This window comes from Globicephala melas, chromosome 11, assembly GCF_963455315.2.
Source record: "Globicephala melas chromosome 11, mGloMel1.2, whole genome shotgun sequence".
Classification (NCBI taxonomy): Eukaryota; Metazoa; Chordata; class Mammalia; order Artiodactyla; family Delphinidae; genus Globicephala; species Globicephala melas.
The window spans coordinates 81,598,833-81,626,377 of NC_083324.2; the positions used below are offsets into that span (position 1 = coordinate 81,598,833).

Sequence of the window (27,545 nt, forward strand, 5' to 3'; positions counted from 1 at the left end):
AAATTTCAAAATTTCTAGCACCTTCATGGTTTCAAGGAGGCAGAAATAGATGACAACCTATACTGTTTTAGATACTTTCAAAGCAGTAGATATATTTTCATCTTAACTTGGCCTACCTTAACTCATCCCATATTTAAAAGTTGAGAAATATTAGTCTTGTCTAGGTCTTGGGTTCTTTTTAAAGAATATTATGTGAATGTAAGGCATTATGATTTGACTGTTCTATAATGTACACAACTTTAAAACTCATTCAGAGAATCTCTTCATGGATCTATTTCATTAAATCTACACTTTTTTTCCCCTAAGAAGCACATATTCAACTCTGTGTAAAGCAAAGTTCTGTTTGATTAAAGTAGTACTTTTTAAAATGACATTATCTTTTAGTGGCCTATACTCTAGTTTAGAGAATAAGTCATGATAAAAAATAATAGGAAAAAAATAAAGATGGGAATTAATATATGTTTTATGGATTGAATTATGTCCCTCAAAATTTATATGTTGAAGTCCCAGTACCTCAAAATGTGACCTTATTTGGAGATTTGGTCCTTACAGAGGTAATCAAGTTAAAATAAGGTCAATAGGGTAAGTGTTAATCCAGATGACAAGTGTCCTTATAAAAAGAGGAAATTTGGAAACAGACACAAAACAGCAAGATTGCCATGCGAAGATGAAGGACACATCAGGGTTATTTTCTACTAGCCAGGGAATGCCAAAGGTTGCCAGCAACCACCAGAAGCTAGGTGAGAGGCATGGAACTGATTCTTCCCTGCAGCACTCAGAAGGAACCAGTCTTGCTGACACCTTGATTTGACACTTCTGGCTTTCAGAACTGTGAGACAGGAAGTTTTGATTGTTTAAGTCCTCCTGGTTTTTGGTACCTTGTTATGGCAGTCTAGCAAACTAATACAATATGATTAAATACCAAAAGTATGGTAACGGTAATAAGATGGTTGAAGCTTATATTTTCTGAGTTCGTATGTTTTGGATTAAGCTTTATGCCGAGTTTTATTATCTTTGCAACAACGCTGAGGGATGATATTGGTCTCACTATAGAATTTTTTTAAAAGAGGATTCTTGAGAATATCACTGTTGGCAGTAGAGCAGTGATTCAATCACAGACCCATCTGATCTCAAAATCCCAGTTCAGCACTCTGCTCCAAGAGCAGTAGAAGAGACCATATGACTGAAGTTAGTGAATGGGGAGCATATGATCTATTAAAATGAAATAGAGTTCATGAGGGTGATGTGGTTGTTCTAGAGCTGGAATGAAGGAATGAACTAAAAATGTTGGGGTGAGTTGGAGAACAAAGCTTCTTCTTCATGAGGGAACTAACGTGAGCCAAGACCTCATATTAGAAAATATTTGGGGATGAAAGGGTAGAATTCTCAGGGTTTGTGTTGAAAAACAATGAGGAGAAACCTCTTGAGATGGTGGGAGTAACCTCTTGTGCAGTATCCTGAACCCCAAAAGAAATAGTTGTCATTTGATTTTCTGACAGTTTGGAGCCTGTGGAGGTCTCTGACAAGGAGAGTGACATAACTCAATGGTACTAAAAAAAAAAAGCAAGCAGAGAATATTGTATCCACGGGAGGGGAAGTAAAGGATTTACTTTATTGAAAGTTTAACAATGTTACTGGGAGAGGCAGAGGAAATTTTCAGAAGTAGCCCTGTGTTTCCAATAGGTACTAGCTTTTCTCTATATGGAATACCATGAGAGGGTCCTCTTCGAAAGCAGGAAGATGGACTACAGCAGTGGTTCTCAAACAGTAGCCAGCATTCAAATCACCTGGAGGCTTGTTAAAACATATTTCTGATTCAGTAGGTCAGAGGTGGTGCCTGGAAATGTGCATTTCCTGCAAGTTCCCAGGGGATGTTGATGCTACTTTGTTGGGGGATCACACTGTGAGAATCACGGCACGAAATGAGTACTTTCCATCTGTCCCGGGGCAGGCTTTTTACTGTGTTCTGCAGGAGGATGCTGTGTTATAACTAAGAGAAAATACAAGTTAGTCTGGCATCCACAGAGGAATTGACCTCTTCATACTTGGTATGCCCTGACCATGTCCAGATTTTTATCTGTCCTCTCCATGTGGTTTCTCCTGTCTCTTATCCCTTGCAAGTGTCATTTTTGCTCAAAATTTAAACTAATTCAGTCATCTTCCTCAACAGAGGTTTTTCTCTGTTCCTTCTCTCTCCAGTTTTCCGTTTATGTATATATGTATTTAATTTATACTTGGAAGGTCCTCCTCTTGGAACTAGGAATACAGGTAAGCTCAATCTCATTCTGTACTCTCATGAAGTAATTAGGTATAGCCATATAGTGTTTAATGATACATTGTTTGTAATGATCAATGACACGTGGGCCCTTAATTCAGGATTATATAGCAGAAAGCATTTTGCAAGCATTTGGATGTGGATTTTCTTTTGTGCGAAAGAAAGTAAAATACAAAAGATTGAACTAACACAATTTAAGATTTTAGGTGTATTACTATATAAAACCCTTTGTATTACTATTTGTATAACTAAAGACTAAGATGTTCTCGAAAATTACTGAACCACAAGTTTTTTGACCACTAGTGTTGCTGCAAGATATAGTTTTGCAGGTGTGACAATACAGAGAAGTTTTAATCAGCTGTTACTTTAAGCTCTCTAACAAATTTTAAAGATTAGTTTTAGATCAGAAATTCTTATCGTTGGAAGGGATGAAGAAACACTACATGTTCCCAGGAATAGTCACACACACACACACACACACATAAACACATAGACAAACACAGGTACATTCCCTGTATTAAATAATTCTTGGGAGAGTCTGTTAAACAATGCCTTTGTATGATATTGAAAAGCAATGCCAACTGCCTTTTTGCCTTATTTCAACGTTTCGATACTGTTACTTAACACGTATCAAGAATAGGAAATATGCCGACTGAGGTACAATATTCCTATGGAAAATTAAACTCTATTTAGTAAGTTGATTACATCTTTGAACACGCTGAATGTTAGGTTGAAGTTTCTGTAGTTTTTTGAAGTACAGTAATGGCCACTAATATATATGTAAAGGATGAGCTGGAAACTTAAGGATCTTCAGAAATAAGGGTTAATTAGCTTGTATAGTAACTATCAACATATGAGGATTAGGATTGTGGATTTTGGGTATAAAAACAGATGCACTTGTATGAATGAGAGAGTTTTAATAACAAATTTGTATGACTGTGTGACTGAGTCTTTGGGAATAGAAAGGAATGAAGAAACCAAAATTAGCATTTATGATTATTGAGATGTACAGTTAAAGAATTAAGGGACACTATGGTTATAAATATTTTCAGAAGACAGAATAAAGAAATGGCTATTGAAATATAGTTGATATACAATATTATTAGTTTCAGGTGTACTACATAGTGATTTGACATTTGCATACATTATGAAACGATCACCAAGATGTCTCTAACCATCTGTCCACATACAGAGTTATTACAATATTACTGTCCATATTCCTTATGCTGTATATTGTATCCCCGTGGCTTATTTATTTTGTAAATGGAGGTTTTTACCTCATTCCCCTTCACCTATTTCACCCAGTCCCCACGTCCTCCCATCTGGCAACCATCCATTTTTTTTCTCTGTATCTGTGAGTTTGTTTTCAATTTGTTTTGTTTTCTAGATTCTATATGTAAGTGAAAGCGTGCAATGTTTGTCTTTCACTGTTAATTTCACTTAGCATACTACCCTCAAGATCCATCCATGTTGTTGCAAATGGCAAGGTTTTGGGGTTTTTTTTAAGGCTAACACTCCATTGCATATGTATGCCACATCTTCTTTATCCAGTCATCTGTGGATGGACATTTCAGTTGCTTCCATATCTTTGATACTGTAAATAATGCTGCAGTGAACATCGGGGTCATATAACTTTTTGGATTAGATTCAAATCAATAGAATCAAATGTAATAGAATATGACTGATCATATCGCAGTTCTATTTTTAATTTTTTGAGGAACTTCCATACTGCTATCTATAGTGCCTGCACCAACTGACAATCCCAACGACAGTGCACGAGAGTTCCCTTTTCTCCACATCCTGGCCAACAACTGTTACTTGTTGTAAAAGACATAAATTTGTGACTTTCATGTCAAGTCTGACATGAGGAAAAGCGTATTATTATGGCTGTAACCAGCGGGTGAGATAAACAAATTATTAAAAACTGTATACCTGTGGGGAACAAGATATGAGAATTTCCATTTTAAAATGTGCATTTTAATTACAGCCTTTTTAAAAATTAAAGTTAAAACAGATAATATGGGAGAATAGCAGACAACTCTAGAGATAGTTGAAATACCCTGATTAATAAAAACCAAGAATTTGAAATTTGTATCTTCATTGATTGTATTAAGATGAGAACTCCGTATTTTTGGTAACACTTATAAAACACAAGTTTTATAAACTTGTCTATTTTTCTAATAACTTACTTAGAAAATAATTTTGCATAGATATCTGAAAAGTAAAACTCATGGTTAGCTAATGCCATCATTAGTAAATAGGGATATTGATTATTTGATGTTTCCAAAATAGTTTTCTGAACATGGTAAAAGTTTTATTAAGTATTAACTGAGTGAATACTGATTGAATTAATTTAATCAAGACATATTAATTTGTGTATTTTTATTGAAATAATCTGCACAGTTGATTTCATTTGAATTTTATTCAGCATAAAATACTACAGTAAAATTGAAGTGTTATTAGGTTAAAAGTAAATATACCATCACGTTATTATCATGAAGGCTCTGGATCTAAAACCTAGTGTATTCCAGAAAAAGCAAAAGGCTAAATATGGATTTGATCAGTGTTCTTAATTAGTACTAGTGTCCAAGTAGACTAGATCAAAGCACATTATAGCCCTCATAGTCTCCTCCCACAAACCACACACACAGATGCTAATTTCACCACAAAATTTGGAGGAAGGGCAGTCTAGAGTGGACATGAATCTCCAGAGCAGGGAGGACGAGAGTAGGAGAAAACAGAAAAGATACTGTTTGCAAACGATACCCACAGTGCAATGATGGGTCACTTGCCACAGCCCAACATTAAGGCAGGAGATGCAGACAGTCTCTGGATGATAGAATCGCATAGGCCTTCTACCAATGAAGGGATGAGAGCAAGGATAGGCCAATTCTGGCTGGGCTTGAAACTTCTGAGACATTGAGGGGCCCTCTTTAAGAAAAAAAGAATATACAATGGTGAATAAAAAACTGCTAGGTCCTTCTAATGGACTTAAGCTTCAGTTAAATCCTCCTCTGGGTAGGGAAATCTCAAGAACTGCCCTTTCAGACTGAAATACATCATAATTTTGATTTTTTTACTTCCTCATCCACAATTAAATCATCTCTTCATGATGTATAAATTACATGCAGTTATTTACCAATTATTCTGAACTGGAAGTTCATCATCTATGTAATTGTATAAGTAGTAGTCCTGTTTAGTCTCTAAGTTTGGTGTACAGATAAGATTACATAAATGCAAAAGTTAGTATCTCTTGGAAACAACAGAATATTAGTTATTTTACTTTACTATATAGGCAATGACATTCAAAATACTCTCTTCATCTGTTACAGAATTCACTACATACTGACATATGATAAATTTATGGATATAATCCTAATAATAGGTTATGTTTCTTGAGAAGTCAGATGCCCTGTCCAGATGCTGTGGTTTGCATTGATATCTTGTTTAATAATCACAACTTAAAAAGTTATTTCTACTATGTAAAGGAAATAAAATGAAGCACGTAGAAATAACTTGTCAGAGGACATGCACGTTGGTAAGTGGTGGAGCTTGAGTGTGATTAATGCCACCTGACTGCAAAGTCTCTGCTCATCCTTTTCCAGTCCTGACCGTATCGTGTATGTTGGTTTACCAGGGTACCACACAGAGTGGACAGTGAATAAGTAACTGTCCCAGATATTTAACATTTATAACTTATTGTGGTTCTAGATAAAGAAAATATTCATCATGGAAGCTGTTTCAAATACAGGTTAACCCTTTCTCTTGTGGCCAATTTCTTGAGAAAAAGAGATTTTTCTCTTTTGGTATTTTGAGTCTAGTCACCCTGAGGCAGGAGACAGATGGGCCCCCAGGGCAAACGGTTTGAGTTCGTTCCTTCCTTGTGGACGGATACTCCAGCCGGGAATAACAGGACAATTGAGAGAGGAGTCTGGGCTCTGCCCAGATAGACGATAAGAGTCCACATATTCCTCATTCTTGAAGTCAGGAGACCTCCCCGACTACACATGCAGATGGAGTCACCCGTGTCTTCCCATGGCCCCACTCTACCCCTTATACACATCTACCATGATGCCTGTAGTACTTCTGTGCATTTAGTTCTTAAACATTTATCTTTTTTTAAGTGGTCTGTAACAGCGGTCCCCAACCTTTTTGGCATCAGGGACCGGTTCCGTGAAAGACAATTTTCCCACGGACAGGGGCCAGGTGGGGTGCGGGAATGGTTCAGGCGGCAATGCGCGTGATGGGGAGCGGCAATGCGCGTGATGGGCAGAGCCAGATGAAGCTTTGCTCTCTTGCCCACCGCTTACCTCCTGCTGTGCTGCCAATACCGGTCCGAGGCCCAAGGGTCCGCTCTGTGTCCTCATACAGCGACTTAGTAAATGCTGCATTAGATAACTATTAATAACATGGCCTAAGAAATTGATTAGATACATAGAAAAGGGTCCAGGTTGAATTCGGGGGGAGTGGGAGGGTCTGAGACCAGGAGATGGAGTGAAGGTGAGTGAATGGGACACAGACAGAAGTTGGAACTTATCCAGTGACCATCCCCACCCCCCATAAACTATAAAGGCATATAAAATATATATATTTTTTTTCTTTTCTATAAATACATTTGGAAGGTGGCTCCCAAGCCACTCTAACCCATTAAGCCCTGTCCTTATTAATCTTTTCTAAATTAAAAGGATGTTGCTGATGCCCAGTAATGTGGTGGGTAAACAGCTGTCTGGACTAGCCATTATCAGTCTAGTTCAAAGTAAAGGCTCTTCCTGGGGCCAGAAAGCAGGATTTTTAGAGGGCCCCAGTGGGCAGGAGGCAGGTCGCCAAGAATCAAACAAGGCAAAACAGACATGTGCAGTAGTCATAATCATGCTAGTAAGAATTAAGTGCCTCAGCGAGGCATGTACAGGAATTGGAGGGGGAAGGAGAGGCCTTCAAAACTTTTATGTCTGAGCACTCACTCCTGGTTTGAGAAACACAATAAAATGTCTGCCTGGGTAGTCATTATCAGGTAGATAGGACGCTGGGCTGGGCTAGGAGGTGGAAGGGGCCTCCCTGCCCCTCAAGAGTTCCTAACCAGTGAGGAGTCCTCCATGCTCGCTGAGGGGGTGGGGGATCCAAAGATCTTGGCAAGAAGCCCTCTGTTGGAGCGGGCCTGGTCCTGAGCGTTGGCCAGGCGAGCCCGTTCACGTCCTCCTGGCCGAGCTGCCTTCCGGGCCCTCAGCTCCTGTTCAGTAGGACGCTGGGCAAAGGCCCAGGAGACGTTCGGGCGGGTAGAGTCCCCATCAGCGGCAAGGAAACGCTGTCCGCGCTCCACGCTTCGAAGATAGAAGTCAGTCTCACGCTTGGCCTGGGCAACCTCAGCCCTCAGGCGCTGCCTGCGTACCTGGCGCTCAAAAGCAAGATGCTCGCTGAGGTGGGACCAGGTAAAACGGTGCAGGTACTGCGGAAGGGAAAACAAGAAAAGATCTGAGGAGGGCAGATCTGGGATGGAGAGGAGATGGGGGGGCCGGGGCCAACAAGAGGTGACAGGGGTGCGCCGGCTGGGGCTGGGAAGACGGAAGGCTGAGCGGTGCGGCAGACAAGCCGATCCCCTCACCCTGAGGTTCCACAGGTCATAACGGAAGGGGCTGCGCCTGCGGGAGCCCATGGGCGTGTTGTGAAGACTGGCCGCCACACGCTTGGCTACTCGCTTGTCCCGGAACTCCACCCAGCCCTCGGTGTAGTCCTTGCTGTACTTGGACCGCTTTTTTCCTCCCGCAGCGTGGGCTGCCGCTGCCTTCTTCTTGCGCCTCACGAACCCGTCTGCGAAGCAAAGACAGAGCAGTGGTCAAGGAGGCCAATACAGCACCCACTCAACAGCACCTCCCATTCGCCGAATTCTCCAAACCTTCCCTCAGGCCAGAGTCCCACCTCAACTTCTTTGCCCGGAAGCGGATAACTGCAAAGTCCACCCTTTTCCCCTTGTCTAACTCAATCCTTTCCTCAAATGTTAACTCCTTTATCAGGTCTGCCCTAAACGCTCTCTTTAAAACCCGCACAGGCCCCCAACCCCAATTCCAATTAGTGTCTGTCTGTATGCGAGCTGGGGACGGCCGATCATAAACCTTCTCTAGAACTGGGCCGCGATGACAAAGAGATACGTTCAGTTTTGTGGGAAAACCACTGAGATTTTAATTCAGGCTGTACCCATTTAACAAACTGGTAAATTCGGCTCAGGAAAGATGGGCGGGTGGAGCCGAAGTTAAAATCCAAAAATTAGCTATCCGAGAACTAAGGCTCAGCGAGGTATATACTGCGCTATCCACATCCCATCGCCGCCTCCTAAAAGACATGCGCGCTACCGATTTACCAAAGAAGCCGGACGCGGGTCCCCGGCTCCGTTAGCGCCTCGGACCAGGGCAACCTGAGGCAACAGGACATGCATTGCGTGCTCACTGCCAGCGAGCATCACCCTCCTACCCTCACCGCCAAGGCCTGAGCACTTACCTTCCGGCTGGAAAAAAACGCGCCCGACCTCGCCGTAGGCGCTGAGAAGGTTCCGTACGTGCAAAGGCCTAAAGCGGGGCGGTATGTGGCCCAGGTACACAATACCTGGCACTACCCGTTTCTTGCTGCCGCCAGCCGCCCCTTCGGATTCCTCCTGTTCCTCCTCTGCCTCTGATTTCTGATCACTCCCTTCCAGAGGTTCCAGCTCAGCGGCTCCCTTCTCGGATTTCTCTGCCTCCATGCTTGCGGGTAGGTAAAGCAGGGCAGCCGTAAAGCGCCGCGCCTCTGACGCACACCTTGTGCGACTGCCTGTGTCGAGGGGGCGGGGTCGGTCCGGGTGACGACAAAGGAAAGGACAAGATTGGGCGGTGTCCGCGAGTCTAGGCCTAGAGGAGAGAGCGGAAGTGGGTCCCGGGTCTGCCGGGAGATTCAAAGCGTTAGAGAAGTTGAGCTGATGAGGCAGAACCGGAGAGGTAGAGCTCCAAGTATAACTTACCCTATAGCACTCCTCGGTGAGATGCAAAAGGACGGGATGAAGCTGGCTCTTCCGGAAATTTTGGAGAACTATTTTGGGAGTGAAGGGAGGTTTCTTTGTGTTCTAGCGGTCAAAATAGCATTTTACCCAAGGGACTCGGGTGAGACTCAAGGTTGGGGGATGGCTCAACTTCTAAAGGTTCCTTAAATTTCAATTTTTAAATTAAGTTTGAAATTTTAATTATTTTTCAAAATTTAACTTAGAGATTTGAATATTTTAAGTTTTGAAAATGTAATTTAACTTTGCAAATATAAGTTTTGGAAATTTAGTTGAGATTTAATTTTTGAAAATTTCTTCTGTGACCTTTTCATTTAGTTAAAAAATTTTAGTTTAAAATATTAATTTAAAATTTGATTTTGTGAATAAAATGTCTAAAAAATTTTAATGTTTGACAATTACTTCTTTTAAAAACTTATTTGGCGCCTGTTTTACATTTGTGTTGATACATGGATTCGTATTTATACTTATGTTACAAATACCTATTGTCAAATGTATACCTGGCCCTGATTTAGGCGACTGCCTGTACCGCGAGCTTTATTCTCTCCAGGACTTGTTTTCACAGTGTTGGGGTCCAGGGTAGGCCACCCAAAAATATGCCTCAATGGCGTACTCGTTATTTTGAATTAAAGGTACCGAAGAAATGGTCACCACAAGAGGACACTCTGACTCCCCTTCTGTCTCGCTGAAGCAACCTTTGTTGACAGGCTCTTAGGCGTACCTGAGGATCGTTTGTGTGTTTATACACTCATTCCTACAAGATCTGAGCACAAATAACTGTTCACTGTTCAATTTTTCTATCGTGTTCAGGCCTGCAGTGTCAATGACAACCTTTCAAAAATGGAATACTCTGAGCCGGATTCGAACCAGCGACCTAAGGATGAAACACCTACAGTTCTCCGTTCTACCAACTGAGCTATCGAAGGGTCTTTAAGAAAGGAGTCTTAGAATACTTTAAATAATCTTTACTCAATCCTGTAGTTTTGTTTTGACTATAAGTTTATTTCAAAAGTAGAAGCAAACATGAAGGGTGCTAGAAATATTCTAAAACTGATATGGGTAGTGATTATAGGAGTATACTAAAAAATTAATGCCCTTGAACAATAAAGAGTTGTGCTTTAATTCATTATCCTGTGCCCTTGGATACAATACAGATAGGACCATCACTCTTGACACTCCTGCTGTCTCATCAGCTTAGCGCCTCCTCTCTCAATCAGAAGTGAGCCATAAATGAAAGGGTTTTCCTAAATGGGTTGAAGAGGGAGCTATTATCTTGAAGCGGAGTTACTATCCAGTTTATTCTTTTGGACCGGAAGGAGTTCACTCACTCTATGTGTATGTTTGATTTGTTTCGGTCTACAATTTTCAAAATTCTCATCCTTCGAGCCGGATTCGAACCAGCGACCTGAGGATATCTAAGTGTTGTACCTACAGTCCTCCGCTCTACCAACTGAGCTATCGAAGGACCACTTATGGCCCTTATTTTAGAATCTCAATCCTAATGTCTATCCAGATGGTTTCCGCTTTGATCATATTCACTTTTGAAAGTATAATCAAATTTAAGTAGTCTTTTAAGGCACTGAATGGGTTCTATGTCATGATCTGGGTAGTTGGTTTCCTGGGTTTAATAAACATGTAAGATCCATTGAGTTGTACATTTAAGACGTTAGGATATTGTTCTGTGTATATCTCAAAACAAAAACCCTACCGGTATCCCATGCCCTCCTCCCTAAGCATTGTATACCTAGGGTGAATTCCCTGGATTACGCCCGATTTCCTGCTGTCCCCTATAATTACTTTCTCCTTTTTCTCTCAAAAGTGTCTAGGTTGGCTCGATAAATGATATAATTACGTAAACACACACATTTGGGTTGAAGAGGATCCCAAAGTTGTGAACAGAGCATATCCAGTGCATTTTGGTATCATTGTGATTCTCCTTTCTGAAAATCTAATGGGAAATCGTGTGTATTCATAGCTCTAATGATGAAATATGTGGAGTGTGTGTGTGTGTGAATTTTCTTACTTGGATAAATAATTTGGGTGGTTCATATTATATTGCATAATTTTTGTGGAGCAATTAAAGTGAAACAAAAACCCCTAAAATTTAAATGCAAATACATTCTTTTTTCAAAGAAAATCATCAAACATCGAGGTTCAACAGAGATTGCCTTACACTTGTGCCTAAAGCAGAAATATACACAAATGGAGAATACACTAAATTATCTGGAGAGAAAAGGCTTTCTTTGGAAATAGGCTTAAGGAAAAGATTAAGTGTATTTCTCTATAAAATATCTGTGCTTATTTCTACAAATTTATACAAAACTATTATTTCTACAAAATGATATTATTAAAAAGAATTCCAAAAAATTTTTTCAAATGGCAATTGCCAATGCATTCTATTAGGGGCACTGAGAGGACGTAGTCGATATTGAACTCAGTAATTAAATCCCTTTCCATGACAAACCAAGAAAATATCATCTAGCAACTTTCAGTGTTCCTGACCTAATAGAGAATTAGCAGCGGGAGAAGAGAGACTGTAGGACGTGGAGTTTCTCTTTCATTGTCAAGTGTCCTCCTATCTGTGCCTTGAATACAAGGTGGAAAATAGCGGAGATGCCAACAAGTGTAAAATTTCAGCATGGTGCTGGATTCAGTTTATGCTACAGAATTGTCGTCTCTTGGGATGCAGAAGTCTTCCTGGGATGATACTTAGAGGAACAGGAAGCTCTCCAAAAAGAAACAGAAAAGACAAGTCCACCTTTCCTCTTCCTCCTCCAACCTTGCATTCTTCCTCTAGCTTCCTTTTTGGCAAAGCCTAATACGGAGCCGTGTGGTTTACCTCCTTTATCACAAGGCAGATTAAAGAAGGATGAGTGTCTTAGTCTGCCCTGGCTGATGTGACAAAATACCACGGACTAGGTGGCTTAAATAACAGAAATTTATTTTCTCACAGTTCTGGAGGCTGGGATGTCTAAGATCAAGATGACAGCCTTTTAATTCCCAGTGAGAGCTCTCTTCCTGACTTGAGAGAACTCTCTGGTGTTTCCCATTATGAGAATAGTAATCCTATGGGAGCAGGACCCCACCCTAAGGACTGCATTAACCTTAATTACTTTCCAATTTTGAATACAGTCACATTTGGATTTTGGAAGAACACAATGCAGTCCAGAACAGTGAGCTTAAAGTTGAGTCAGTAGTTTAACAACTGGGAAAACTTCCATGTGAATTTTAAGATATTATTTTTGATCTTCATTTTACCTCTGTGCAAGCTAAGCTGTTGAAATTTTAATACCTAATCCAATGTATTGGAAACTAGAACTCCCAGCTCATGGTTGAAAGCCCCCAGTTGCTCTCAGTTCACAGTCAGTCATCCCAAAGCTTAATCCATGGATCTGAGCTATGGAATTAGTCCACTTTCTTTCACTCCAGTTCCACACTTGCACCCCTAATAGAATCATGGAAAATAAATGGAGAAAAAAAATGAGTGGAGGCCAAATTGACTTCTGTAGCTGGGTAAATTCTGTCCAAGGAGAAGTGAGGAGAGAATACCCAGATGGTGGAGAGAATCAAGGCAAGGCTGACCTTGAGCCAAGTTTTGAGATGAATGGTGGGTTTCTACACACCCACTTAGAACATCTGAGCTTTGAACTCTTTTGTCTCAATTGGAGGGGGTGCAGGAAGGTGGAGGATTTCTTCCCACAGAAAGTTATTCACTTTATTTGTCAGCCCTGACTGCAATGAAAAAGAAAAGAGAAGAGCAAGCATTAAGGGCATTAAAAGGGTCCTGGAAAGGCCTGCGCAGCGTGCCTGCACAGCATAGGGACATAGAGTCACTTTCTTAAGTAAAATGTTTCATCTCCATTTCATCACTTTTTCCCAATTTCATTGAGACTAGAAAATAACATTAAACCAAAAAGAAAAAATGTTTCTAATGATGGAATTTCAGACAAAGAACCAGTTGACGGGAAGGGTCTTCACATGGCTTTCCTGCAAGTGATGGGTCTCCGGCAATGCTCAAGAGTTCTCCTCTGAAGAACTAGCTCTGTGAAGTACCGAGCACCTAAGCACAGTACCTGGTACCTAGTACTCCACAGGCCCAGAAGAAAGAGAGGCAACTACTACTTTCGGTTTTTTGCAAGGAATCCAGATCTAAGCATGCAGCCATGATTATATTCACTTCCATTAGTGTTTACCTTAGAAAAATAACTTGTACACCCTTGATCGAAATCGGGACTACGAAGCCAGAATGAAGGGAGAAAATAACTGGGACGCACACCCCTTCGTGACCTTGTGTCCACCGACGGTGATTTTTATCTATAAAAAAAGCCAGACAGAAAGCAGATTAGGGGACATTCGTAGGAACTCTGGAGAATCTGTTTTTGGTACTAGCAGAATCAATTGGTGGAAAATTTAGGAGTGCGGGGATTGGCAGGAACTATTGGGATGGCCAAAAGCCTAGTCTCATTGCCTGAGAAACTTGATTCGCCCTCCTGGATGTACCTACAATTTCCTTCCGGTCCCCGGTTTCCGTAGATATGATTCCAGTGTTAAACTCTTGCCCAATTTCGAAGACAGGTGTTTCTATGGATTCCACGCCCTGGTCCACCTGCACTCTGCAGTCTTCTCTCAACAGGATCCAGTACCGTAGAACAGATTATAGGTGGCGCCCCAGGGGCTGTTTGATAACCCGTACTTTGTCCTATTGTCTAACGCCAACTAGGTACCAAGGTGGCCACGAGTTCTGAATTACATTCGGATATTAAAGTATGGGAGGCAGAAGTGTCTAGTAGTGAGGGGAATTAGCTCAAGTGGTAGAGCGCTCGCTTAGCATGCGAGAGGTAGCGGGATCGATGCCCGCATTCTCCAGCTTTATGTTCCGCCTACTCTTTGGCCTTTATTTCCATGCTTCTGTAAATAAACACCTTGCTCCAACGTTACCACATAAGGGCCCAATTCCTAATTGATAGCCTCTCCCTTCTCTCCAGTGACAGGATAGGGAAGGTTGGATTCTTTGAGATTTCTCTCGCCTTTCAAAGATTTGAATATCGGTCTCTGCCAGGTGGATTTACAAATCTACACTTCAATTATTTATGCATTAATATTACATTTTTATCCTCAGAATCTATTTCCCACATGTATGACCTATTGAGGGCCACCTCAAGTTCTTACAACTGGAACAAATAATTTCTATTTCTTAATGAAATTTTGAAGAGCCAAAAATATGTAGGTATGTTTGAGATTTGGTTTTTTTACATTCACTCGTCCTCTTTTGGAGTCATCTGGCTGTTTCTACGGGGTGGTGGGGCCGCTACTGCCAATTGATACTGGAATATTGCAGAATATGGTCCAATTATGGGAGGGAAATTGCAGTGGAGAACTTGTTTGGGTTGGAATCTATGGTGCGTTGATGAGACGCTCAGTCCAGGACTATCTAATAAAATTTGCAACCAAGGCCCATGTTCTCTTTGAAAATTGGACAATTTTTCTTGTTTACTCTTTTGCCCTCGAGTCGCTTTCGAAGAGCAAGGGAGCTACCAGTTTAGACCAAAGTGGGTAGAAAATTCTATCAATTTTCCCCTTGTCTATTATTTTTAATTCTAAAATTTTTCTCTTCTGCAGTGGTTCTCAAACCTTAAAACACATTAAAATTACCTGGGAGCTGTTAAAACTACCAATGCCTGGGTCCCACCTTCAAAGTGCCGCAACTAAAGGCGCTTTGTAAAATAGTCCCAGGTGATTCTGACAGCCACCCACTTTTCTGCGCCAGGGTTGAGAACCACTTTTACATAATTAAACGGAGAAGTGGGAGTAGTGCCCCAGGGTCTGTGGGCGACTGCCAGTAGTTGAGCGTCCACCTGGGAAAAAAAACAAACAAAAAAAACCTTCGGAGAGACTCAGCACTCTAATACCACGAGAGGGCGCCCGTGCCCAACCAGTTACTAACCTTTGGTCAGCTATGTTCCTAGCAGGCCGCCCCTCCCCTAGTCTTGGGATGCCGGGTAGGGTGGCGGAGACTTGTCACCGGATCCCTTGCTTAGAGGGCCCACCTCTGATCCGCCTGGTTGGGGCTCGGGACTTTTTTGCGGCACGGGCCCTTTATGAACTATGAGCCTGAAGTTTGATCGCGTATTAGTAATTATTACGGAGAATAATAATTAAACAAATTAGATTCGTTGCACACTGAGATTACTCTTAAAAAGATGCACAGCAAGGATATATATAGCTGAGATAAACCTTTTTAAGGGTGAGGGTGAAAAAAGCAGACGCAAAACGTGAACTCCTTCGAGCCGGATTCGAACCAGCGACCTAAGGATGCCTGGTTAAGGAATATACTCGCTACAGTCCTCCGCTCTACCAACTGAGCTATCGAAGGAATCACAGTAACCGTTTTCCCCGCAGAGCATGCCATCTCTGCACGAGGTTGGAGAGCCATTGGTGCTTATTGTTTTACTCACTAGTGCTGTTGATTAGGTCTGCTCTAGTGGCCTCCACGTTTTTTTGTAACCCAGCACTCCTTCACAGGACCACTGCCCTGGACCAAGGAGAAAACGCTAGCACCCACTGGTTTGCAAGAAGAAAATAAAATAATGAGGTATGAGGAACTGACAAAAATTTAGCAATGAGTGTCTTTTACTGTGATGAATGAATTTAAATAACCAATCTTAGATAGAATTTGAAGTACTTTAATCTGCAATTTTAACAGATAATTAACAGAAGGAGGAGGAAGAAAACAAGCACAGGGTTAAACTCTTCAAAACCATACTAAGACGTTCTTAATTGACATTTAGTCCCTGTAGATAAACCGGACGAACACACTAATTCTAAACTCAGAAAAAACCTGTCGATGGGAAGCTAAAATATTTTTTAAATTAGCTTAACAAGGTAGAAAGTAATGTCATTCAAACACTAATTTTACAAAGTGTGAGCCTAGTCTAATTTTCTGTGACAGTCTGAAGCTCAGAATGGCTATTACTCTCATGTAAGTGAAATCCACTTGAGGTGGCAACAGACATCAGGAATCTTTGTTCTTCACGTTCCACTAAAAATCATTACATTGTCATACAGTGGAGCCATACACATAGGACAAACGATTCCCCCTTGTGCAAGTGGAACATTGAGACCAGTGTTCACTCCTCTATGGCTCAAGATTTTTTTTTTTTTCTGAATTGGAATTAAAAGCAAGTTGCTAATCACTTAATTTAGCCATTTAGCTCCTCAAGTCTTCATGAAACATCTGTTTTGAGGGGGCTAGTCTGAATAAATTAAATATAAAATTTTATCTCCTCCCCAACCCCAATTGACTGAATAAGTTATCCTATTTCATAAATGTATTTAGTACTATCCATTTTGTAAAAATACGCTTTTACAAAAAGGATCCATTCCTTCCTTCCTTTTCTCCCACTCCACATTATAGAAGATTCGGACAGACAGAAAGCTAGACAGGCCTTAAGGAGCCTTGAGAAAAGAACAAGCAGATTTGAGGGATTCTGAGGAGTGTGTGTGTATGTGAATAACTTGAATTCTCGTAGGTCAAGAATCACGTCTGGTTCTTCCATATATATCTAGCCTTCTTTTCCATATATTTACACAATAAAATATAACTGTGAAAATATAAGAAGCAGGAAAGTTTTGGTGTTCCTTTCTTTTTCGCCTTCCTCGGTATTCTTAGATGCAGGTGGGAGATGAATTTCGAATCCCACAATAGGGAAGAACAAATATGACTCTATACTGGATATGGTTTTTTTTCTTTAACCTTTGCATTCTATTAGTTTTGCTATAAATTAATCACTAGAGGGACGTTGCCTAAGGCTTAAAGTATACATAATGGCCCGTCTCAATGAACCCTGCCTCCCATGCCTGAGGGGTTAAGCTAAAAATACCTTTGCTTAGCTCCCAGGGAAACATCCTGACCTAGCCTCCCTGTGAATGGCTGCAGGAAAGAAGAAATTAACATATCCCCTCCCGAGTCTGGCCAGAACCAGGAAATATTTGCAACAACTTATCGCCTTTTTTACTTTATCTCCTCACCTCCCCCTCTTTTTTCCATAAAAGAAACTAGCATCCAAAGCCAGGCAAGATGGTTCTTGAGGACGTTTGTCTTCCATCTTCTCGGTCTGCCGGACCTTTGCTTTTGTTCGGTCTATAGCTCTAGGCATACATAATGGCCTGCCTCCGGGAACCCTGCCTCTCTGCCTGAATGTTAAATTAAAGTGCCTTTGTTAAGCCCACAGGGAAACACTCTGCCCCTGCCCACCTGTGAATGGCTGCAGAAAAGCAGAAATTAACGCATCCCCTCCCCGAGGATGGGCCAAAACCGGGAGGTCTTTTGTAAGACTTAAAGCCTTTTTACTTTACTTCCTCATTCCCCTCCCTCTCTCTGTTCTATAAAAGAAACTAGCGTCCAGCCCCTGATAAGATGGTTCTCCGGGACGCTAGATCACCATGTTATCTGACGCCTGGCTTTCCGAATAAAGTCACTATTCCGTGCCCCCAAAACTTGTCTCTCAATTTATTGACCTGTCATGCGAACTTGAGCTCGGTAACGTATACACAACAGTGACCTTTAATATTCACAAATATGCATTGAGCACTGACTATTCCAGTCACCATGCTAAGTGCTGGGAACACACAGAGGCAAATCAGATAAACTCTGTCCCCAAAAGGTGTCAAATTGAAAAGCTCAAACAGTAAGTTTGAGTCAATCATGGAGGTAAAGATTTTCAGCTTTGAAGGCTCTGACTCAAAACGCTTGGTAGTTAAGTTAGTGGGACCTCTCTTGTTGGTAGTTTAGACCATACTATATAATAAAAGTGTATTCTGCTGATGTAAACATTTATCTTTTAGAAAAAGTCCTAGGACTCTGAACTCTGGAATCCAGATGATTATGAAAATATGTTCTGGCATACATATATTTTTATTTCATGTTCAAAAAATAATACTGGCTTGTTTCTGGAATGCCTGAGCTATTGTCACCTTGGGCTGCTGGTGCAGATAATACTCTTGTGTAGAATACTTCCTTTTCCCTTTACCTATGACCCCAGCTTTCCAAGTCCGCTCTGGAACAGGATTAAGGCCCTGACTTCTGTCTCTTGTTTACTCTTCTCAACTACCAAGACTTCCTGAAGCACACCTGACTATACAATTTGCTGTTGATAACCTTCTCTGAACAGACCTTTGTATTCACAAAATTGTAGTTGTGTCTGCCTTTGCTTTTCTTCCAGAGACTGTCCTCCCAAGTTCAGACCTAACTGTAGGCTAACATGTTCTTGTAGGCAGCCTCCAAATTACTGACCTCTGGCTTTTCTTTCATATCTGGCTCAGGCCAGTATCAGTCAAGCTCTAGTTATGAATAGAGAGTCTGTGGACTCTGCTTTCAGATTATCTGTCCTAAGGAAAAGCCACTACGTTTTTTTTTAGTTAATTTGATAAGATTTATTAAACAATGTTATCTATATAAAAGATTAAGTATCCTAAAGGCAATGCAACTAAAGTTATTCTTTCAACAAATATGTGAGAGGTTACTGTGTGTCAAATTCCTGAATTCCAAAATGTCATAGTGTGATTTGCTTTTTTTGTCCCCCCTACTGTAGACTGAATATTGTCCCCCCCAAACATATATGTTGAAACCTTAACACCCACCCCACAGTGTGGCAGTATTTGGAATAAGGAAGTAATTAAGGTTGGATTGGTGTTCTTAAAAGAAAAGACATCTGGAAGCTCACTCCCTCTTTCTTCCACTGAGGACGTGGCAAGAATGCAGCCCTCTACAAGCCAAGAAGAGAGCTCTCACCAGAAATTGAATCAGTTAGTGCCTTAATCATGGATTCTTCAGCCTCTAGAACTGCAAGAAAATAAAAATTTTTCAGTTTAAGCCACCCAGTCTGTGGTATTTTGTTCTGGTAGCCCAAGCAGACTAAGATACCAGCCCCCAACCTGTGCCCTTTTTAACCACCTTTAGTCAAGGACTCCTTTGCAGTTGAAGTGTTATGTCTAAGGAGTTAGGTTAGCTTGTGCTCAGGACCAAGCTCAGGATGGCCTTGGCCTTGGAGATGTTGGCACAGGCCTTGAGTTCAGAAATGCAATTTTTAAGTATGTCAACTCAATTTTAACAATATAGCCAAAGGGCCATAAGAATGGGAAAAAGCAGTCTGTTCCAAGCAACTCAAAAAATGTTTATAAACAAGAAATCCATTAAGTTAATTGACAACAGGACATGTGGCTTATTAACACCAGCAATACTTGTTCCTCTATCTAGGACATCCCTTTATAGTTTTCATCATACCAGGAAACCGAAACATTAAGTTGATGCTGCTGGGTGATCAAGAGTCCAGGCTTTACAATAAGACTTAGGGCTTAATACCCACAACATGGAGTCTGTAAATCTTCTATGATTGTTCTCTCTAGTAAGTAGAATATTCATATGAGTCCGATACAGGGCCTCTGTTCCCTTGATTTTACTGGATAAACGCTGGTAATTTCTTAACTCCGTTTCTGTCACCATCACCTATTTTTTAAAACAGTCACTCCGAGCACCTTCATTTCCTAATGCTAGACAGTTAAAATACAACTGAGAATTTAATTTTCACTTGAGTCAGTTACATTCACCCAGTAAGTAAATGATAGCCTTCTTGAAGGCACGGCCCATGTTATATGCATGTTTTCATTTTAAGTATCCAACAGGGAAAAGGCGCTTAATAAAAATACGTTCATCAATTAATTTGAAAGATGTCTTGAGACCTGGAAAACAGTCAAGGCTCAGTGTACTCTTCTAGGAAAGTTGTTTCTTGTCCATCCATTTTAAGTTGACTCATGATTCTCGGTTTCATCGTGTATATACTGACAATACTTCCAAATTGTAGGGAGTCTACCTAGTTTAAAACATGTGATTCCATGTGCCCAACCATAGGTGCTATTCATCTAAATAGGTAAAATACGGAATAGTTTTAAAACGGAATATAACATCACATGGAGCAAGGGATATATTAACAATATTCAGGTTCCTGAGTAAAGAAAAAAGGAAGCTTTGGATGGGGGAGGATGGAGAGTGGTAAGTTGTCCTGTCTCCAGCATGCTCAGAAGTGGGCATTCTTTCAATACAATATTGATAGTTCTGGGGCTCTTGGTCTCAATGGGTGTAGACAGCATTATCAGGTTTTCAAAGCAACATAAATATTTTTAACATCTAACTCGTTTTGCTCTGATTATACACTAGGCAACCTTTCGTATGAATTTTGCCTTCCCAAATTTGAGGGCCAATAAAAACACACTGGGCCACTTAGTTTTTTTTCTTAGTATAAATTTATAAAGCTGGTATTCTGACTTTAAAGTTATTCTTGACTATATCCTTCACACTCCCATTCAAGAGAGAATGGTAGAAATGCAATTTGGACTATAAAAACCAGGCTTAAGTCTTTAGATTTTATTTTGCAGGCAGTTGCAACCTGTTGTGGGTTGGTTGGTTCTTTTACTTGCCGAAGGAAGGGAAGAAAGGTTGGAAACAGCACTATCTAAAAGGAGGTCCATTGTGCTGTTTAGGTGTAGTTGATCAGGAACTGAAAGGGTGTATGAGGTAGTGGTAATAGAAAATCTGTCTCCCGTTATTACATAATGACACTTGCTTGGGCCAGAAAGTTGTCACCATTCTCAAAACTCTCCATGGACATTGCTGCTTCTGAGCCTCTGCCCATCAAACTGTTTCCTTTGTTTGGATCGTCTCCACCTTCATACTACGTTTTCCAACATCCCTGCATCCTAAACCCTTTTCGGTGGGGATAGTGCTTCAGAATCATCCCAGGAGCCTAAATGCCCTACCAGAGACCATGTTATCTCTAGTTACCCAAACAAAAGCTCTAATAAGCCAGAGAAGTGCGTTGCCGCCAGGGGTCGATGAGGCTTAACGCTGCCGGAGTCATAGAGCTGGCCGGAATAGTTCAACAGAGCCTGTAAACCACAGCTGGTCACCGGGATTCCGCAATTCAATACTTTCTAAAATTTCTCGTTTGACAACGGTGAGGCACTTTGTTTTGGAGATTAGAGGAAGGTGCAGAAATGTAGCTGCGAGCAAAAGGTACAGAGATTACTCGCCCAACGTGGGGCTCGAACCCACGACCCTGAGATTAAGAGTCTCATGCTCTACCGACTGAGCTAGCCGGGCACTCCGTACACGAACTTTCTTCAGTGAATTAAGAGACTATAAAATTCTTCCTGGACTGACAGGGATTAATAGGATTCTAGATATTTTGACTGTTTTTGTTATATAAGATGACGTGAAACGCAAAGAATGTAAGCATTGTCTGAAATTATTGGCATGCATTCCATTCGCTTTCACTACATCTTCCCTCTTCGCCTCATTCTCACCCACATGTCTTGATAGACCACAAGATCCTTCCGGAATCCAAGAGTCGGAATCTCTGAACGCTCTAAGGGTGAGCCCAGCTCTGGCATTCCCATAGCTCCAGGCCTGGTTGCCAATGTGGCTCCAAGCTCAGTCCCAAAGGTCAGGTCCTCGAACCAAAACATTGCACTGGGCCTTCTCCGTAACCCACTGAGACATTCCTCTCCTGTTTCTATCACCTGTCAACTCTGGCCCCTCTTGCCACGCTGTGTAAATGTGGTCCTAAAGGAATTCCCTGCGGTTTTCTCCCTCCTTTTCAGGCCGCTAGTTCTTGTTCATTTGTTGTCCTTCTCCACAATCAGGGCTTGCACACACAAAAAAGGGAGGCGGGAAGGGGTGTTGCAACTGCGTTTTAATATAAAATATTTGACAACCACTGGAATATAGGATCCAGTGATTTTTGTGTATTTTGTTTACCACAGACTGCAAAAGCTCATTGATTATAATAGATGCTAAACAAATATCTGTTTAAAGAGTGTACCAACAGTATGCTCCGGGAAAAGAGAAAAAGTGCCCCTTCTCAATAATGAAGCAGAGCCCCTATTCCTGAATGATGAAAGAATACGCAACGAGGAAAGCCGAAATAACTTGTACAAAGGTTTCCAGCACCCCAACTCTATAGGTCAATATTTGATTTTTCCATTTGAACCCATTTCTTTGATGTGATGAATGAATGATGGGTGACATTGAATTGAGATATGACCATCGTCTTCCTATACTATTTTTTTAATTTTAAAAATATAATGTTTATTACCTGGATTTTTTTAAATTAACTTTTATTGGAGTATAGTTGCTTTACAATGTTGTTTCCTATACATTTCATATGACCACAACCGTGGAGTCGATTTTCTAGAATAACCAGAAACCTTGGCCTTTGCAAGAGTCAGTTTAGAGCTGATGCAAAACTGAGTAAGAGCCAAAACTGAAAAGTACTTGTCTCTCTTAACTAGAAGAGTTACCTAGTTACTTATTGGAATCAAGTGCATATACAGCCTACATATTTCTACATGAAAATATAGCAGTTTAATTTAACAGCAGATGTACCAATTTCTTTTGAGTGAGTTTAATAAAAAATTCAATAGCGGGTGTAGGCCGCAAAACTTGGGCTCGTCCGGGATTTGAACCCGGGACCTCTCGCACCCTAAGCGAGAATCATACCCCTAGACCAACGAGCCACTTGCAAAAATGATTTTTCTAAACAGATTAAATATTTACTTCTCCTAAATATTTACTTCTCCGTTTTTCTTTCCTACTTGGATATATAACATTTTTTTCCGTCTCTGTTTCTCTTTGTTTCTGTCTCCCTGCTACCCTCCCTTCCTAGTTTTAAAACCAGATCGACTTGGCTCAGAAGTTTCCTGGATTTCCCCGCAACAGAATCCTTCGAAGATTGGTCTGTATAAAGCCTTATTTCTCAGAGATCGCTAATCCACCCTTTGTAAGAAACAACGGTGGCGTTTATTTAAAATAAAGAAACCTGTAGTCTTCCTCAAATCTACTGAGTCAAAGTCCCTGGGGGTGAGGCCCAATAAGCTGTATTTTTGACAAGCTCCCTAACTCCTCTTGGCTTGATCTCAGTATTTTCCACGGAAAATAGTGAAAATTCATTCAACGGGATATAAAGTTCTGAGGTCGTGAATGAATAAAGAAAATTCGTTGTACAAGGAACAAGGGGATACATAATTAGTGTTCAGAAAGTCGGTTTTGATGGAAAATGAGACTGATTCAAGAGGCGTAACATCGAGAAGTGGACGAAACAGAGGGTCTGCTGGTGTGGGTCAACGTGGACCAACTGGTTGGTGACAGACGGCAAAGTAGATTCTGGAAAAGGGCTTAGTCCTTTCTTACCTAAAAAAATCAAAGTAACAAGAAAACACTTTTCCCAATATGGGAGTCCTCCCTTCATGTGAGGGATGATCTAACCGAATAGAAATCCTCAACTGAGCAATCGGAGATCATGAACACTGCCTTTTCACACTTGCCCCGCATCTCAGTATGTTTTCAGACTATTTCGAGGGCAGTGTTTGGCCACTAAACAAACTGGTGACAGTTTTTCCTTCTAATGAACTTAATAACTCCTAAGGTGTCTTGCTGCTTTTCTGCTTCTCTTGGACAAAATTTTGAGCAATCTGTCTTGCTCAAAGACGTGTGCTCTGGACTCCCTAGGATGGTTTGGACTTGTGACAAAATGTCTCTTGTGGAGATACCGCAGGTTGTCTCGTAGGACAGTCGTTGGACAGTTTGGCTGGAAAGTAATCAAAACCATTTCACGGTTAAATCACAGTGGTGGTTAAAAGGAGACTGTGGCCCGTACGGGGATCGAACCCGCGACCTTGGCGTTATTAGCACCACGCTCTAACCAACTGAGCTAACCGGCCACCCGTTTTTCCACGTCTTTGGAAGCCTTTACAAGAAACTTTTCTCGTTCTTGATGTTTTGATAATAGGAACAGTATTGTGTATCTGAGCTGCTGGATTCGCCTACACCAAACAAGCCTTCGTCCTTTTCCCAACATTTGTCCTACTTTTCAGTACCATGACTCAGCAACAATACCTCCTCCTCCCCTTTGAGTGTTTTCAGGCCCGTTACCACAGTTAGCCGTTCACTAATGGATCCTGGGCAAGTTTCCAAGTTGCTCCTCTTCGGACATCTGTCCATTGGGTGTGCTTTTCTGCGTTTTCAATTTCATTCATTACAGATATCCTAAAAAACTTCAAAGGTATCCTGTTTCCTTCTCTACGTATACAGTTCTATACGCCGTGGCTAAAAGAGTACCGAGAAAATTGGAGGAGGATACAAAGTAAGCATTGATGTTTTTAAAGGGCAATTTCTAATTATGTAGATAAAAGGACCTGGAGATGCCGGGGATCGAACCCGGGGCCTCATACATGCGAAGCATGCGCTCTACCACTGAGCTACATCCCCATCCTGCAGAAAACGCCTTTGTAGCACTTCCCAATTCTTTGAATCTGAATTTTTTTCCCCCTCTGCAACTCTAAGACTTTCTGAATGCTTAAATTAAATTTTCCTTTGCTTATTCAGCAAAATCTTGAAATGGTTAATGGGGCAACGTTCATGGGCATTTCGAGTGGAGAAAGCCTTCCAGTCATTGGACCCTTGTCAAGCACTTAACTTAGAGACGGAACGAAATCTGACGAGAAAAAAGAGAGTGGGACTCTCCTTTAAAAGCTTCTTTCCTTTTTTCTTTTTCCTTTTTTTCCCCTCTCCAAAGACAGCTGAGACCCAGCACGAAATCAAATCGCTCCCTCAGTCCCTAGACCTATATTCAGGTATCCAAAGAGCGGCCGAAAGGTGATTTAATTATCCCTTAAAAGCATCAGCATTGGATTGGCTTCCTTTTGAAAGTGTTTGGGCCCAAATGTAGAATATTTGACTTGTTTCTCTGGGAAGCCTAGGAACTAAAGGCCAACCTGCAGTTTTTGACTGCACTGAATTCTATATGGTACTATAGAATATATCTCTATATGCTACATAGAGATACAGTGTTTATATACATATAGTATATATCTAAACTAGAGTGAGCGAGAAAGATACAATTTGGGGAGACATTATAATTAATGTAATATGGTTTTATCGCGGCCTTAAAGACCTTCACTGTGGCTGAGTTTCTATGCCAAGCATTTTCTGAATAGCCAGCTCTGAACCGGAATCACAGGCGAAATGCCTAAAATCGTTCTTCTGAATGTATGCATAAATTGACTATAGTTGATGTGGAAGGCGTTTTTTTTTTCTTGTGTGAGCCCGGATAGCTCAGTTGGCAGAGCATCAGACTTTTAATCTGAGGGTCCAGGGTTCAAGTCCCTGTTTGGGCGTTGTCGTTTTCTTTTCCTATTCCTATATATTCATCTCTAAAGAATAGTAACAGAAAGGAAGGTAAACTCAAATCACAAGCCGATTTCCCTAAAGAAGAAAAGAGGGGACCCTGAGCATGGCATAGTTATCACAACCTAGGACCTTTTCAGAAAATAGAAGGGCCTTTTAGCCGGAAGCCACAGCACAAAACATTTCATCTAGAGCTCGAGTAAAAGTTTCATTAACAATGGTAACAAATTATCAAAGGCCAAACTCTTTCTTGAAAAGCAGCCAATGTGCAGAACTGCTCGCTCTTCTCTACACTGGTGTGCTCCTCTCAGAGCTCAGCTCTGGGGATGCCCAGGTAAACTGGATAGAGGAGGTGGCACCATACTCAGAATTCGTGGCCTAGGGGCAGTGCTTTCCACTGGCCATGACCAGTTTGTAGTTTAGTTTACATCTGGACCCACACACACATGTGTAACAGGAACAAAAGTTGCCTGAATTACCACTTACCACATGCGTTGCATTCTATTTCAGATTCCATGTTATTCTCAAAAATGCTGGGTGATACCCATGCTTAAATTCATTTTATATCTCCCTCACTGAGAAACACTGGGCTGTAGGGTGATCATAAAGATGAAACGTAACACATAGTACAGAACAATGGGTGCTGTGCTTGTTGCCGAGTCCAAGCTCAGACCGCTAGCAGAATCACAGGCCAATAAATTGAGAAACGAGTTGCTGGGGCAAGGAATAGCGACATTATTCAGAAAGCCAGCAGAAGGAGAAGATGGTGGACTAGTGTCCCAAAGGACCATCTCCCTGAGTTAGAATTCAGGCTTCTTTTACACTAAAAGGGGAGGGAGCAAAGTCCTGGTTCTAGGATGCGTTAATTTCTTCCTTCCTGCAGCCATTCACAGGTGGGCCTGGTCAGGAGGTTTCCTGTGAGCTAAACAAAGGTATTTTAGCTTAACGCTCATTACATGGGAGGAAGGGTTCTCAGAGATGAGCCATAATGTATAAGCTAAGCTTATAGGCAACATCCCTTTAGTGACTAACTTGTAGCAAAAGCAATAAAATACAAAGGTTAAAGTAAATTATTCTTCCCCATTACATGCTGAGTAACCTGCCTATACCACCTTTTCCTCTAAATCCAAGTTCACTCTTCTAGAGGACCCAAAGCCTCAAGTCACCTGAGCACAGGGGCACCAACACCATCTCTGCCCTGCTAGGAATTACTAAAGCAGCATAACTTAGCAGCCCTTGATTGAGACCTCGTTTGGTAACTCCCCAAAGCAGAAATTTCATCCCAATGGATCCAGCAGATAACAGACAAATAAGATTTTACTTTGCTATTAAAAATTATCAAACAAGTTTTAAAACCTCTAGGAAAGAATAACAGAACACTCCTGTCATTTGCCTTGTTGGCATGGTAGGCAGCATATGAGCCTCATAACGTGACAGCCTCGAGGCCAATCCTCAGGTAGTGTAGCATTTTGCAGCAAGAAAATACTGCAGAAGAAGTAACCCAATGTGATCATTGTTATTATTGCTGTTAGAGTCACACAAGAAATCTTTTCTTTCAGCGTTTGTCACCTTATAACTTTGAGAAGGCCACACACCTGTAGATGAAAGATTTTTCTGTCTGTAAGGAAGCCCATTGGGGCTGTGACCCCACAAGTGTTTGTTTCGTTTTGTTTTTTACAATGCTCCGAGCTTTTTGAAAAGAAAAGAAACTTCCTCGAACTTTAATTAAACTTTCCTCTTTCTCACAACATTTTTAAAATAAGCAGTGAGGGGGGGTGATCACAAAATTGAATAATTCCAGATGATTCCGACCTGGTCTCAGAGAGTGTGCCAAGCAGTAAGATCATAAATGTTGAGCTGCTACACTTCTTGAGAAGACGAAGGACTTACCTATATGTCAGTATGTATACTTAGCTGAGAGTCAAAAGATTCTATTCGCAGCCTTTGGGGGAGGTTTGAGATAGAAAGAGAAGACAATCATTTGAGCTTTTACATTTTGCAGCTTGGATCTT

At 41.2% G+C, this 27,545-nt stretch overlaps 1 protein-coding gene and 8 non-coding genes across 9 annotated transcripts; 2 read left to right on the forward strand and 7 right to left on the reverse strand.

Annotated features, from left to right (window-relative positions):
• Positions 1-4,626: 4,626 nt before the first annotated feature.
• Positions 4,627-9,052, reverse strand: ABT1 (activator of basal transcription 1). Its single transcript, XM_030849676.3, has 3 exons — positions 8,765-9,052; positions 7,875-8,080; positions 4,627-7,718 (listed from the first exon to the last, which is right to left on the reverse strand). The coding sequence occupies exons 1-3, from the start codon at positions 9,003-9,005 to the stop codon at positions 7,338-7,340; spliced, it is 828 nt and encodes a 275-aa protein (XP_030705536.1). The 5' UTR covers positions 9,006-9,052; the 3' UTR covers positions 4,627-7,337.
• Positions 9,053-10,673: 1,621 nt separating this feature from the next.
• On the reverse strand, positions 10,674-10,761 carry TRNAY-GUA (transfer RNA tyrosine (anticodon GUA)). Its single transcript is given in 2 exon segments — positions 10,674-10,709; positions 10,725-10,761. It is a non-coding gene; the product is annotated as a tRNA-Tyr (tRNA).
• Positions 10,762-14,089: 3,328 nt separating this feature from the next.
• On the forward strand, positions 14,090-14,162 carry TRNAA-AGC (transfer RNA alanine (anticodon AGC)). The gene has a single exon. It is a non-coding gene; the product is annotated as a tRNA-Ala (tRNA).
• A 1,412-nt stretch (positions 14,163-15,574) lies between these two features.
• On the reverse strand, positions 15,575-15,669 carry TRNAY-GUA (transfer RNA tyrosine (anticodon GUA)). Its single transcript has 2 exons — positions 15,633-15,669; positions 15,575-15,610 (listed from the first exon to the last, which is right to left on the reverse strand). It is a non-coding gene; the product is annotated as a tRNA-Tyr (tRNA).
• A 5,708-nt stretch (positions 15,670-21,377) lies between these two features.
• On the reverse strand, positions 21,378-21,450 carry TRNAK-CUU (transfer RNA lysine (anticodon CUU)). The gene has a single exon. It is a non-coding gene; the product is annotated as a tRNA-Lys (tRNA).
• Positions 21,451-22,793: 1,343 nt separating this feature from the next.
• Positions 22,794-22,865, reverse strand: TRNAP-AGG (transfer RNA proline (anticodon AGG)). The gene has a single exon. It is a non-coding gene; the product is annotated as a tRNA-Pro (tRNA).
• Positions 22,866-23,994: 1,129 nt separating this feature from the next.
• TRNAI-AAU (transfer RNA isoleucine (anticodon AAU)) lies at positions 23,995-24,068 on the reverse strand. Its single transcript has one exon. It is a non-coding gene; the product is annotated as a tRNA-Ile (tRNA).
• A 475-nt stretch (positions 24,069-24,543) lies between these two features.
• Positions 24,544-24,615, reverse strand: TRNAA-CGC (transfer RNA alanine (anticodon CGC)). The gene has a single exon. It is a non-coding gene; the product is annotated as a tRNA-Ala (tRNA).
• Positions 24,616-25,450: 835 nt separating this feature from the next.
• On the forward strand, positions 25,451-25,523 carry TRNAK-UUU (transfer RNA lysine (anticodon UUU)). Its single transcript has one exon. It is a non-coding gene; the product is annotated as a tRNA-Lys (tRNA).
• Positions 25,524-27,545: the final 2,022 nt, after the last annotated feature.